Source organism: Vulpes lagopus, chromosome 13, assembly GCF_018345385.1.
Source record: "Vulpes lagopus strain Blue_001 chromosome 13, ASM1834538v1, whole genome shotgun sequence".
In the NCBI taxonomy this organism is placed as follows: domain Eukaryota; kingdom Metazoa; phylum Chordata; class Mammalia; order Carnivora; family Canidae; genus Vulpes; species Vulpes lagopus.
The window spans coordinates 52262613-52278310 of NC_054836.1; the positions used below are offsets into that span (position 1 = coordinate 52262613).

The 15698-nt window shown below is 34.9% G+C and overlaps 1 protein-coding gene across 1 annotated transcript in view; it reads right to left on the bottom strand.

Annotated features, from left to right (window-relative positions):
• The window catches only part of BMT2 (base methyltransferase of 25S rRNA 2 homolog), an 87837-nt gene that overhangs the window by 60702 nt on the left and 11437 nt on the right, over positions 1–15698 (bottom strand). Inside the window, exon 2 of the mRNA XM_041727783.1 lies at positions 11061–11202. Coding sequence (XP_041583717.1) covers positions 11061–11202 — 142 coding nt within the window. The remainder of the gene's footprint in view (positions 1–11060; positions 11203–15698) is intronic.

Here is a 15698-nt window from a genome sequence, read left to right on the forward strand (position 1 = left end):
TAAAACCACACTAAAAAAATAAAGTCTACTTGAAAGGGAAAAAAAACCCAGTTCAGAATAGATACCATGTGCCTTCTGATGTAATACACTAAGAACACAGTATCACCTATGTAATATTCCTGCTAATATGCTTCATTTCAATCTAATTACAAATAAACCATGCAAATACAAATTGAGAGTCTATAAAACTTTGTAAAATTTCCATGTCATAAAAGATAAAAGAGAGAGAGAGAGAATTCCACATATGAGTGAAATCATGATATATATCTTTTCTGACTTACTTTAACTACAGAGAACAAACAGGGTTGCTGGAGGGGAGGTGGGCAGGGGGATGGGCTAAATGGGTGATGGGTGGGGTGCCCAGGTAGCTCAGTCAGTTAAGCATCTGACTTCTGCTCAGGTCATAATTTCAGGGTCCTGGAATCAAGCCCCATGTCAACTGCCCACTCAGCAGGAAGTCTACTTCAGGATTCTCTCTCTCCCTCTGCTCCTCCCTCAGCATGCTCTCACAGTCTAAAATAAATAAATTTTTATGGGATGCCTAGGTATCCCAGTTGGTTAAGTGTCTGCCTTAGGCTCAGGTCATAATCTCAAGATCAAGCCTCACATTGGGCTCTCTGCTCAGTGGGGAGCCTGTTTCTTCCTCTGCCTCTGTGTGTGCTCTCTCTCTCTCTTTCTCTCAAATAAATAGATAAAATCTTTTAAAAAATTAAATAAATAAATAAATCTTAAAAACCTATTCTTTAAAAAATAAAATAAATGAGAGATGGGTATTAGGAGGGCACTTGTGACAAGCACTGGGTGTTAAATTTAGGTGATAAATCACTAAATTCTATTTCTGCAACTAATATTATACTAAATGTTAACTAACTAGAATTTACATAAAACTTGAAACAAAAAAGAAAGAGAGAAGAGAGAGTTAGAAAATTTGCTCAACTAAGTGTAATGATACACCCTGAAGTATTCAGGAATGAAAGTCTTATGATTTCTGCAACTGACTCCCATACAATTCAGCAGAAAGTGAAGGGAAAAGAAGGGGGAGGGGCTGCAGAGAAAATGGAAAGAAGATACAAAATTAGACTAAAATAATTTTTTTTCAGAAGCTGAAGGAAAGAAAGTGTGAGTCAAGAATTTTTATCTGGCCAAGCTGTGGATTTTGTAACAAAGCTATAGAAAAACAGCTTTGGGTACGTCAGAACTCAGGGAACATCACAGTTGGAAGCATTTACTTCTGGAAGATGAACTTCATCCATGAGATGATTGAGAAAGGCTGGTGAAGAGATTGGTAATGAATAAAAAGGGAAACTTTTTAATACTGAAGGCCACAATTTCCAAAGAAGATGTAACAGTTACGAATATTTGTGTGCCATTTATCAGAGCAGCCATATTCATAAAGCAGAAACTCCATGAGGTGCATGAAGAAACAGACATAACTAACAATAGAGAACTTTAGTATATAACTCAATCAAGTGAATAAATACTAGGCAAAATTAGAGAAGCTGGAGGGAGTAGAATAAAATTTATCTTATCTAGGTAACAAACTTTGCTTTCTAATAGAGTATAGCTTCTTTTCAAACGCACATGGAATATTCACAAGAATTACCAATATGCGTGTATTATGTCATGAAGAAAATCACAGCAAGAGCCACAGAAAAAATTACAGATGAAATCATCCAGTCACAATGCAATAAAAGTAGAACAAAATGAAACAAAAAATCTTTCACCTATAAATTTAAATCCATTAATATAACTCACTATATTTACAAATTTAAAGAGGAAACTCATATTCATTTCCATAGATGCTGAAAGGACACTCAACAAAATTCAACACCTATTCCTAATAAAAACACTCAGTAGGGGAGCCCGGGTGGCTCAGCAGTTTAGCGCCACCTTCAGCCCAGGGCATGATCCTGGAGACCTGGGATCAAGTCCCACGTCAGGCTCCCTGCATGGAGCCTGCTTCTCCCTCTGCCTGTGTCTCTGCCTCTCTATGTGTCTCTCATGAATAAATAAATAAAATCTTAAAAAAAAACACTCAGTAAAATAAGAATTGGTGAATATTACCTAATAGTAGAATTATACATATACATTAGCCTCAAAGCCAGCAATATTTTAAGTGGGCACACACCACACACACATTATTGCTAAGTGAAAAAAGGCACAGCCATGTAACAGACAAGAGAAAAAGTATTAGTCAAAAGAATTGGAGAGAAAAAAATAAAACTCTGTATATATTCATAGATGAGTTTACCTGGACAACCCAAAAGAATCAATCAGAAACCAATACTAACAGTACAAGAATTCACTAAAACAAGATGTAAAACATAGAAAAATCAGAAGCCCCTCTCTATATACAATATACCTATATTACACACACATATATTAGTAACCTGTCTGAATATATAAAGGAAGATCACATGTACAACAGTAACAAAAATATAAAATACCTAGGAATAAATATAACATGAAATACACATAACCAGTGTTCAGAAAACCTTACAATACTTTTGAACAACTCAAAAGCAGACTGGGAACAAATGGAAAGATCTATACCTTTTTCATGGACATGATGATTCAACATTACAAAGATGTCAGTTTTCTCCAGTTATTAAAAAACTTAATGTAAATCCAATAAAAACACAAACTTTTACAGATTTAATTAGACCAGCTGGTTCTAAAATACTTATGGGGAAAAAAAAAAAGAACAGCTAAGAAAACCCTGAGAAAAGAGCAGGTGGTGGGGTAGGGGGAAGATGTTATAGAATAACATGACAGAGACAATGAAACAAAAAGTCCTAAAACAGAACCAACTATAGCATATAGTTGGCCAACCTGGCATAATGTCATGTCAAATCACTGCAGAAAAGGGAGATTTTTTCATAAATAATATTGGGGGAAATGGATAATTACTTGGGAGGGAAAGTTCAATCTATCCTTCCCAACACACACCAGAATGAATTCCAAACAGGTCAGAGAGCTAAACGTAAAAAAAAATGATATCATCCAAGTACTAGAAGAAAACTAATGAGTAAATGAGTGAATTACTGTTAAGAATTCTTATAGTCTGGCAGTCAGGAGAGCTTTTCTAAAGACAACTGAAATCTGGAATCAATAAAAGAGGTATATATCTGATTACATAAAAACAAAGTCTTCTACATGGCAAAACAAAATCCTGCATGGCAAAGACATAAACAAAGAAAAAGGGCATATATCTGTAAATCATATAAAAAACTATGAAAAAATCAAGATAAAAGAAACCAAAAACCAATGGGGAAAAAAAAGTCAAAATATGAACACATAACTCACCAAAAAAGGGCAAATCATTTTTAAATATATGAAAACATACTAACCTCACTCACAAGAGAAAACAAAACCACAGATACCAGTTCCCACATATCGAACTGGCAAAACTTTATAAGGTAGGTGAGATTGTGAAGAAACAGATATTATTGTTTTTTGCTGGTGGAATTGTAAAATATTTTAACCTTATCTAAGGTTATCTACGATGATTTGACAATATCTAACAAAATCACATATATATTTACTCTTTTACCCTGCAAGTCCATATACAGTATTCTACAAATACACAATGCCAAAAATTTAAAATGAATATGCACCAGGTTATCTCCATTATAGTACTATTTGTAAAAGGAAAAACTTGTAAATACCTTATTAGAATGAGGAAGATATCTATATACTTGTGATTGGTTAATTTATGTTGTCAACTTGACTGGGCGAAAGGGGTACCTGGATATCTGGCCAAACATGATGAGTGTTTCTGTGAGGATGTTTCTGAATGAGATTAACATTTAAATTAGTAAACTGAGTAAAGCAGACTGTCCTTCACAATGAGGGTGGGCCTCATCCAATCACTTGAAGGTCTGTGTAGAACCAAAGACTGACCCTCCCCAGAGTATGAAAGACTCCTCCTGCCTGACTGCCTTTGAATGGGGACACTGAATTTTTCCTGCCTTCAGAGTCAAACTGAGACATCAGCACTTCCTAGGCCTCAAGCCTACCAGCTTTAGGACTGGAACTACACCACTGATTCCCCTGGGTCCCCAGCATGTCAACTCATTCTGCAGATCTTGGGACTTGTCAACCTCCATAAGCATGGGAGCCAACTCTCTGGAGAAAACTGACCAATACGATACCAAATAGTGATCTCCAAGACATACTATTAAGTAAAAAAGAAAAGAGTATATAACATGTCCCACTTGAACATAGACAAGAACAGGTGGATATATGTGTGTATGTGGATATGGTTAATTCTGAAAAACAAAACAAAACAGGATAAAACAAGAAACAAATGAAGAAAATGGATGGGAGCCTTTTCTGAATACAACTTTTTATAAAGTCTTGATTTCTGAACCATGTAAATATTTTATAACATTTACATTCCCACAAATTAAAATAGGGGGGGAAAACCCAATAAAATGAAAGTGAACACAACCCTATATAAAAGAACTATTTCAAGTAATTTTTAAAAAGTTGTCTTGATCCTTAGTGGAATATGTTCCAAAGACAAAAGAAGTTCAAAGAAATTTTAAATTTCACCCAGTTTACTGTGAGAAGTAAAAATGGCATTGTAATTTTCCAATCATTTTATGTGAACTGTAGAACAAAGCAAGTATATTAATGTTATTCAGAACTAAGTCCTTCAGCAGCACATCTAGTACCCAGATCTTAATTTAATTTCTAAATGATATTTCCCACTAAAAGAACTCTGTGAAGAAACAGTTTGATTCTAAGTCTTGGACAGCAAAAGTAAAGGCTCATTTTGTACTAGATAGTAAGAAATTGCTCATAGGCCATGTCAGAACACAGAAGCTAGCTTTGAAGGGGCTCCCCCAGCTATCTATAGAATAATTTGAACATCCTCTCCTCCCCTCAAAAAAAAAAAATAATAAAGACTGGTGGAAAGACTGAATAAATAACAATGCAGGAGGCTACAGTGATATCCCCCCAATTTTTAAAACCTCAAAACCAAAAAACTTACTTGTCACAATTGGAACTAATACACCAATTTCTTAATTGTGAAAATTGCTAAACAGAAAGAATTAGGTATATGTATATATTTATTTTTACCCAGCCTTTCTGGTGAACATGTAATCATTCCCTGTTCATAAGGAAAAGCTTTTATTTATAGAAGCTAGCAAGCACAAAGAAATGATACAATTTGACAAATCATTTTGCGACCCCAAATTAAACAGTGTATTTAATAAACAGAAGTAAACTTGTTAGCTAAAAGACTGTCAGGAGACAGGACTGATCCACAGGCCAAAATGTCACTCTACACATTCCTTGCTAATTGCAAAGGGAAAACATAAGTTTATAATGGGAGGATCACCTTAACCAAATGGCAAAATTTAGTATCTCTACTGGTAGAATAACCTGATGATAAGAACCTGCTAATTTAAGCAATAAGAAGTGTGCAGGTTCACCTCACAGATATTTTGGTAAAAATAACGTTAACCGAATCGACACTTTAGATCCCAATTTTAAATTATAAGAAATAAAGTAGACTGAAAAAGTAGTTAAATGGCTCCATGAGAAAAAAATCAAATAAATCTAAAATAGAAAACACAAAGTTAGTTTTGGTTTAGGATACAGACAAATAAAACAGGCCCCTGGTTATGCTGTTAATAGGGGAAAAAGGACTATACAATCGAAAAACAGTGTTTTAAAAAGAAATCAAGAGAGCTGATGATACAAAAGGTCTAAAGGAACTAAAGAAAGGCCTAGATGAGAAGAGATCACAGGCACTTTGTACATTTGTTGAGAAGGTACATGGGCAGCAAAAGATCAAGTCCTCCATAGTAGAGGCGTTTTGTTTGATTAAAGAGAAACAGGCAGAGCATTCAGTGGTTGCTTAGAATGGTGTGACAGACTGGAATCTTTAAGAAACCCAAACGTAGAGATGTTCTCCTTGTTCCATTACTGCATCCCTCCCGCCTCCTATAGGTCCTGATTTTGAAATATGAAAAAGGCAGTAGGGGCAGCACTAGAGGCTCAGAATGGGACTAAAAAGCAGAGAAATTCTTTGCACTTTTCTAAGGTCCCAGAGTCTTGCTTGACTGTAATATACATAAAACAGGACTCACCCTCAAAGCAGTTGAAGCCAGAGGTGAAATCAAACTATGTAATAGAGTTTCAACTCAGCTTAACCCGACGGATCAAAGTGTCAGCCTCTCATCCTAGCAGACTGCTAGGGCGGGGCGGGGGGAGTTATGCCCTCTCTAGGGAAAACTAGTATTTATGCCAGTCTCTTCTAAACACAGTGCTAGTGTGTGTATACATTTTTTAAAAAAAATTATCAGACATACAATGAAGCAAGAAAAAACTGATCAATAATCAAAAGAAAAAACAGCCAAAAGAAACAGATCTAGATAAAACATATATTGGAATAAACAGACAAGGACTTTAAAATAATTATAATTTTAATTCAGAAAAAGATTAACTCAATAGAACTTCAACAGAAAAATTAAATCTCTAAAGATGAGCCAAATAATTATTATACAAAAATTGAGAAAAATGATTATCTTGAAAATATCTCTTGGTAACTGTTAGAACAAAAAGCTAAGAAGAAAAATCAGTAAGGATATACAGATTCTTTGAACAGTACTATTAACCATCTTGAAACCAAGAACCACAAAATACAGAATGTGGGATATTTTACAGCTAAACTGACATTTCTCTAAAAACTCAATGTTATGGAAAACAAAAATGAGAACCTAAAGAAATGTAACCACCAAATGCTATGCATAAGTCCTGATTGGATTTAGAAAAAGAAATTACAAGGACATTTTGAGAACAATAAAAAAAACCCCTGAATTTTTGAACTAAATATTTTAGGAAATGGGAAAATTGCTGTTAATTATAACGTGTTGATGGTACTGTGGTTATGCAGAAGAATGTCCTTATTCTTAGGAGATGTGTGGGGATGAAATGTCATGTTATCTCCAATTTACTTGCAAATGGTTCAGGAAACAATGTGTTTCTCTATGTGTACAAAGAGAAAAAGCAAATTCCTTTACTAAATATACAACTATACCTTTGTATTGTGTTTTGTTTCTAGTTTTTAGTGTTTCATACTATAAATCAAATTTTATTTTATTTTATTTTTTGAAGGAAAACATGTAGAATTCTTCAAGCTAAACAGCCAATAAAATCTTAGGAAAGTAATGTCAGGCAGGTTTATCTCACATACCAAATTCCTATAAAGTTTTTTTTTTTTTAAGTTTTAAGTATAACTGGAAAAAAATTTTGTCAAACCCTTTTTATTTATTTATTTTTAAAGATTTTATTTACTGGGGATCCTTGGGTGGCTCGGTGGTTTAGTGCCTGCCTTTGGCCCTGAGCATCTGATCCTGGAGTCCTGGGATCGAGTCCCACGTCGGGCTCCCTGCATGGAGCCTGCTTCTCCCTCTGCCTGTGTCTCTGCCTCTCTCTCTCTCTCAGGGCGAGGGAGAAGCATGCTCCATGCAGGGAGCCCGACGTGGGACTGGATCCTCAGACTCCAGGATCACACCCTGGGCCAAAGGCAGGCGCTCAAGCTTAACCGCTGAGCCACCCAGGCTTTTCTGTCAAACCCTTTTTAAAGCCCACTTTAGCTTTCAAATTACCATTGCTTTCCTAGAATTATCAACAAAGAAAGGAATTATATAAAATACAAGTTAAAATTATAGATAAATCAAGTTTCAAAATTCAATATTGTTTTGAAGCCTTTTCCCTCAAGCTAGTTTTAAGTTTAAAGACATTATAAAACTCCTCATGGATTATTTCCCATAGTAAAATTAGTTTATGATATTTTGCCACTGTTCTTTTTTAGCAGTTTGACCTAAATTCTGATGAATGTTCCTTTTCAGCAGTTTGACCTAAAAATGACCTCTTTCAGAATGCATGTAGATATGTTAACTATTGATAAAATCCACAAATCTAAGAAAAAAGAAAGACGAGTGAAGTGTGAAGTAGATTCATTATTCAAGGAAGGTATAAGCAAATGCTCCTACGAGAATGCTACCTATCAAAGTCCATTTAAGAAAAAAAAGTCTGAGAGCTTGCCTGGTGTATTTGAATATTAATTTTATTTTATTTTATTTATTTATTTATTTTTAAGATTTTATTTATTTATTCATGAGAGACAGAGAAAGAGAGAGAGGTAGAGACACAGGCAGAGGGAGAAGCAGGCTCCATGCAGGGAGCCTGACGTGGGATTCGATCCTGGGTCTCCAGGATCACACCCGGGGCTACAGGCGGTGCCAAACCACTGCCCCACCGGGGCTGCCCTGAATATTAATTTTAAAGCAGTACTGCTCAAAGCCAAGAATGATGGTCTTAAATAGTGATGGTGCTGATTTCCTGACTGGATTACATTATCACTCCATGTATAAGGCAAATATTTTGTTTAGTAGTATATCTCATTTTGTGTTTCTTAGCTTGAGAGACAAAAGGTACATTTTGTATAAGTCAGATTTATACAACCATTTCCTTTCCAGAACCAAACAAAAAACACCAAACATTTTAATTTTAAGCATTCTATTTCCTACTATTCTGGCTTGTTCTCCAGCTCCACAATTCTTGGGGTACACAATTCATGGGTGATAAATACCACCTTTTCACTCTCCCTCCACCAACTCATATTTTCAACTCTGTACTTACATATCATTATAACAATACACACACCATCATTTCCCTCTTTCCTCAGGAGTCATTATACTTTGAGCATTAATCTTATGATACTAATGTTCTATCTACTTTCTCACTCACCAAGAAAACTGTTTCCCTATAACTCTGTACATCAATTATTACATTAGCTTCCTAACTGGTTTCCTTACTTACACCCTCCCCTTCCTACAGCAATTAAGTCTTAAGAATTTTGACACATTATAAAAAGTTAACAAAATCCTGCTAATCTTCTTAAAATATCCAATGATTCATTCACACAAAATAAAAGCCAATGTCTTTACAATGGTTTACAAGACCCTACACAATCTAGCCATTCATTATCCTTTTTTTTTGTTTTTTTAAAGATTTTATTTATTTATTCATGAGACACACAGAGAGAGAGGCAGAGGCACAGGCAGAGGGAGAAGCAGGCTCCCTTTGGGGAGCCTCATGCGGGACCTGGATCCCGGGATCCCAGGATTATGCCCTGAGCCAAAGGCAGACGCTCAATCACTGAGCAACCCAGGCGTCCCACTGTTCATTATTTTCTACTACTCTTCTTCCCCTCACGTTTTGCTCTAGCCACAATGGTCTCCTTACTGTTTCAGAAACATGCCAGCATAGTCCTACCTCAAAACCTTTGGACTTATAAGGCTTGTTCTCTCACTTCTTTCATGTTTTTTGCACATCTCACTTCAGTGAGGCCTACCCTGTCTACCCTACTTAAAATAGTTTTATTTTTGCTTGCTTCATTTTTCTCATGGCACCTACTATTATCGGATTTAGCATGTTATTTATGTATTGTTCCTTGCCTCTAAATTCTACTATCATGTAATAAACTATAAGAGAGCAAAGATTTTGTTCAGCTGATTATGGTACTCCCAGTGCCTATGATGTGACTAGTATACAGTAGACAATCATTAAAAATTATTTATTAAATGAATAAGTAAAATAACTAAATTAAATACAATCTTCCCCCTGGATTATTTGTTGAATGAGTGAAATATGCACTACCACATAGCTTTTAAATGAGATTAAAACAGAAATTTTAGATTAAAATAACTGCAATGAAATGTAAACCAGAAGTTATCATAAATTTATTGTCCACACAGAAAGCTAATACTTTGTTTTCTGGGAATTCATTATTATTATTATTTTATTTATTTACTTTTTAGAGCGAGAGAAAAAAAAGAGAGAGAGAGAGAAAACAGAGATAAAGGGCAGAGGGAGAAAAGAAGAGAGAATCCTAAGCAGGTTCCATGTCCAGGGTAGAGCCCCCGGGGCCCTATCTCACAACCCTGAGATCATGACCTGAGCCAAAACCAAGAATCTAAGGGACTGAGCCACCCAACCACCCCTGAGAATTCATTTTTAAATTCAGTCAATATACATATTCATTCTTCTAATTTTACAACCTTGAGAGAACTGACCAGCAGTATTTCATTTTCTAATATTTTAAATATTAGAAATATACTATGAGAAAATAAACATTATCCAAAGTAAATTTAAGTGATGGAATGCTCTGAATTACACATCCAAAATTCAGGATTTTAACACGTTTAATGTTTTCAAATTTTAAATTATAAAGTATTCACTTTTATTTGAATCCAAATATGGATAATTATGAAAACAAATTTCTATACCATAACTTATTTATGAAGAGTCAAGTGTTAAAAATTCATATTTTAGGGACACCTGGGTGGCTCAGCAGTTGAGCATCAGCCTTCGGCTCCGGGTGTGATCCTGAGTCCTGTACTGGACTCCCAGAGAGAAGCCTGCTTTCCCTCTGCCTATGTCTCTGCCTCTTTCTCTATGTCTCACAAATAAGTAAATAAAATATTTTTTAAAATAAAAATAAAAAATAAATACTCATATTTTAAATGTATTGGTGTTTAAGTATATGAAATGCATTTAAAGCTATACTTTTATTTTAATACTTTTAAAAAGTCGAAACAAAATTTAAAGTTAGGCCAAAGAAAAACATTTCGATTAAAAAGAAATGAATAGGGGATCCCTGAGTGGCTCAGCGTTTAGCACCTGCCTTTGGCCCAGGGCCTGATCCTGGAGTCCCAGGATGGAGTCCCGCATCAGGCTCCCTGCATGGAGCCTGCTTCTCCCTCTGCCTGTGTCTCTGCTTCTCTCTCTCTCTCTCTCTCTCTCTCTCTCTCTGTGTCTCTCATGAATAAATAAATAAAAATCTTAAAAAGAAAAAGGAATGAATAATATAAACCTAGGGAAAGTGAGTCAAGGGGGAAGAGTTATTTAACACACATTATCTGTTTTAAAACAGTTCTGTTTTGGTACAGTGAATAACACAAAGAAAGCATACTTGGATTTAAGAGTCTAAACAATACATTAGAAATAAAAATATATTAGTTTATAAAAATACTCACCTACAACACCATTCAATACGACCTTCGCCCTCACAAGTTTTTGCCCAATGGTTATCTGCCAAATTTTTCATTGCAACAGCGTATTCACAAAGTGTTTCCTCATCCTCACAATGTTCTCGCCAGATCTTATCAAAATCTCCCACTAAAAACAAGGGAAAAAAATGAATTAACTTCACTTAAAAATGTCTCAGGCTTTTAAAAGTTTTTTTCTGCATAATCTGAAATTACTTAAAAATGAGAAAAGCAAAATCATGAAACCAAATTTCATGAGGTTTAAATTTTGTAACTTTAAAACCTTCTTCATGCAAATGGATTATTTTAACTATGGCGATCTGATAATCAGATAAATTTCACCATTTTAAACAGATGGATTTGTGAAGCTGAATGAAACTAATAAGCATAAACAGATATGAGTTATCAGTTTATAAACCAAAAACACACAGGTAGGGGACCATTATGGCTGGGCATAATGCTTGAAAGCATTAATTATCCTGCTACCCTAGGGCAATGTGACCTTGAAGCACAGAGTAAAGTTACTTAAGCCTGCTTCTTGCCTGTTATTTTCTTGGATCTCTACATACTTAACAGTTTCCTATATTAAAAAGGGGTTGATAGGTGAGATGGAAACATAAATTAGTAAGCAATTTAAATATATTTACTCACTCTGATGTGCTCCTGATATACTGTACTTTAAAAAATTATAATCCTAGGGTAAAAATGTTGCTAGAGAAATTACTTTGGAAGCCTCTCCAAAGTTTTAAGACTTTATAAAATGTTCTGAATAAAAGCTGAAAGCTGACTATATTATCTGGCCACCACCTTTTAAAAACATTAAATCAGTCACCATTTTTAATATGAAATCTGAAACAGCAATGTGAGTTCTCATAAAGAATGGAATGAGAATGCTACGGTCAAGTAAATGACATTAACATAATTTTAAGGGTAAGAGGATAAACAAAAATTATCAAGGTAGCTTCACTCAAAGTCCTTAGACATAAGATTTAGGTTTTCTTGCCTCATGTTCAAATGTAGGCAAGTTGTTTCATGACAGAATAAACTTAAAGACATAAATAAAACAGCCAAATTTGAAGATGATAAAGTTATACTCAAATTCTCTTCCCAGGTGAGGATATTAAGATTCTAGTATTTAAGAGGTGTTTTTTTTTTTAACACAGAAAAAGAATTATAACAAGTTCAAATATATCAAGACTTACTCAAAATTTGAAAAATTTTATTATTATAAGCACAGAGTCCAACAAGGACTGAGTTGACTAGCCCTTTAGTTTGACTAAATTAAGAAACAATAATAAAGGTACATACATGCCCTCACACATTTTGTTAAAATGAGTATATATCAAAGTCTCAACCTTGACCTGAATACCTAAGCTATAAACCCAAAAGGGATGAAGGGTTCTCTTTGGGGGGTTTATATATTTACAAAACAATACTTTCATTAAGTAGTAACAGAGCTCTCAATCTGTTATACAGTGGATTAGCAATAACTGTCCACTAAAGCAAGCAGGCAAACATATTTCCTAAATTCTCAAAAACTCCTTATATTTAGCAACATCTTTCAGATGTAGTTATTTAACAACTCTAAATAGAACTACAAGAAGTCTTTAAAAAAATATTTGATTAATAATACATTAATAAACCTATGATGGTTCCTAACACTCTTCGTGACCATATTCATCAGACTTGATATCAAATGGTTCAAGGTATAGTAGCATTCTAAAGATGCTTTATTTATCGTTTATTAAGATGGATGTCTTCAATTCTGAAAGGCCTTTTGTTCGAACATGCAAGTTTCACTGTCCTATTAATATACATATTATAAATAAACATATAAAATTACTACTTTGTTGGTAATAAGAATCACTCGAATAAAAAGTTGTATGGTCAAATATATTTGGTAAAAGTTATGTTTAACATATTTAAACAGATTTTCTTTCCGTAAGACTTTTTAGTTTAGATTCTACAGAAGATAAAACATAAGACAAAGACCTGGGTACAAGTGGTTTATCTGGGAAAGAATCTTAGGATACAGAAGTGGGGGAGTGGGGAGAATGAGCCAAGGCGGGGAAAAAATGATAATAGAAAGGTGCATTATTGAGTTTAGCACTATGGGCAAGAGCATATGAATGCCTCTGGGATTGTGTACCTAAAAGACAGGAGGCTGGGGCATTTTATGCATCAGCTATGATCCCAATTAACCGAGAATTGCTGAGAACTGTTGAGAACCTGTACTACTAGTTTGCACTTAGACAATGAATAAGGGGAACATCCCTAGCAGGCTACAGCAGTGTTGAAGAAAGGCAGAGAGCAGGAAAGAAAGCAGTACTCATCTGAAGTGCAACTTTGTTAGGTCTGCATACCTCTGAGCTCACAGTGTCCACAGCAGCGAAGACCAAGGGTAAGTTATGTGGGGCACCAAAAGCATCTAATACAACTCTATGTCACTGTATACTGTGAAATTCAATCTATTCTAGAATTATTTTATTAGCTATGAGATGCATGAGATGCAAAGACAAATGCATATACAGAAACCTACTGCTTTTAAGAAGACCTCTAGTATTTCACATTCAATAAAATTTTTTATGCATACTATCAATTTCTTGTAGAGTTTTGAAGCTTACTATCTGCTCCACTGAAGTTTTGAGGAAGGATTCAAATTTTGTCTGTAAGCCTCTTCAACTCAAATGGTTTGAAGAAAACTTCCAACTTAATATCTTCACTCACATTTAAGCCTCCAAACTCTCTCCAAGTATGCTGATACTGAAATGATGTGTGATTAGTAAAGTGTAGTACACTTATATATAATCGGACTAAACAATACGATTGTATATATTTTTCATTCTTTCAATGGATTTGCTGGGGAAAAAAAAAACCCTCTATGTCAAATGCTACCCAAAATAACAAAGTTAATGAGCTAGCACAGGCAATCAAAGAAAGGGAAGAAGATATGTAATAAAATGTGGATGCTCTAATGAACATGCTATGTTCCCCATGTCTATGTAAGGCATCGTGGACCCAGAACATTTAAATTATATACAAGAACGTATCAAACCCTGTCTGCTAAGAATACCCTATGTTAAATGGTAGTTACAAAGTTGAATAAAAAACATAGTTAACCTCCAGTTATGAGAAAATTCCACTTTTCATAACACTCTTGAAAGCTTGTTATTTTTTAAATAAAGTTATTAAACAAAAATAGAAAGGGAAAATTCAGATTTTTTCCCCATAACAGTACGTTATTTGTTTTAACAGTATTCAAAATAATGGTATTTATCACGTAAGTAAAACATTTTCTTTTTTTTTTTTTAAGGGCTTTTATTTATTTATTCATGAAGGACACAGAGAAAGGCAGAGACGTAGGCAGAGGGAGAAGCAGGCTCCAGGCAGGGAGCCTGATGTGGGACTCGATCCTGAGACCGCGGATCACGCCCTGAGCCAGGGGCAGGTGCTCAACTGCTGAGCCACCCAGGCATCCCAAGCAAAATATTTTCAAAATAATTTTTATGATTTGTTTCTAAACGCCAAAACCAGTTAAGGTTGACCAGTGCCCAGTGTATATATATATATATAACCAAAAACTTCTGCTAACTTGGTCAAAATGCATACACAAAAAATGCTAAAACTTGATTCTAGGACAGCCCTGGTGGCTCAGCAGTTTGGCGCCTGCCTTCAGCCCAGGGTGGGATCCTGGAGACCCAGGATTGAGTCCCATGTCAGGCTCCCTGCATGGAGTCTGCTTCTCCCTCTGCCTGTGTCTCTGCCTCTCTCTCTCTTTTTTTAAAGATTTTATTTATTTATTCATGATAGACATAGAGAGAGAGAAGCAGAGACACAGGCAGAGGGAGAAGCAGGCTCCATGCACCGGGAGCCTGATGTGGGATTCGATCCCGGGTCTCCAGGATCGCGCCCTGGGCCAAAGGCAGGCGCCAAACCACTGCGCCACCCAGGGATCCCTGCCTCTCTCTCTCTATTGTCTCTCATGCATAAATAAATAAAATCTTTAAAAAAAATACCTTGATTCTAATAATTTTACTTATCATTTAGTAATCAAGTCAACTAACATTTAAAAGACTGTCTTATTGAAAATAATACTTTTTCATTACCAAACAGCAAATCAGGAACTAAGAACTTCCTGAGGTCCACATCAAAGATTTAAGTCAACAGAACCAGAAATCCTTAAGTATTCAAGCTCAATCAATCAGAGCTCTCAATAAATTAGTAATTATTCCTATAACGATTTTACAAGGACTCAAAATCATTGTGATTTATATCTATTTTCTTACTTCTTACAGACAGCCTCTAAAAGTACGATTGTATCTTTAAAAAAAGAGAGAAAGAAACAAAGAGGAGGAAGAGAGAGAAGGAGAGGTCAGTCTCCAATAAATATATACATTTCATTTTGCCCAAAAACAGAGAATTAAAAAATTATTTTTAAAAAGCACAGTTGAAAATATATATGCCCTCTAGCCTAACTTGAAATTAATAGTTAATAAACATTTCATGATCAAACTAAAATAACATAGAGAAGAAATAAGCAATCATTTGTTCAAATACATAGTTTTAAAGAGGAACTTAAAGCTCTGCTTAGCCTAAAAGATAAAGTCATCAATTTGCCATTTAAGA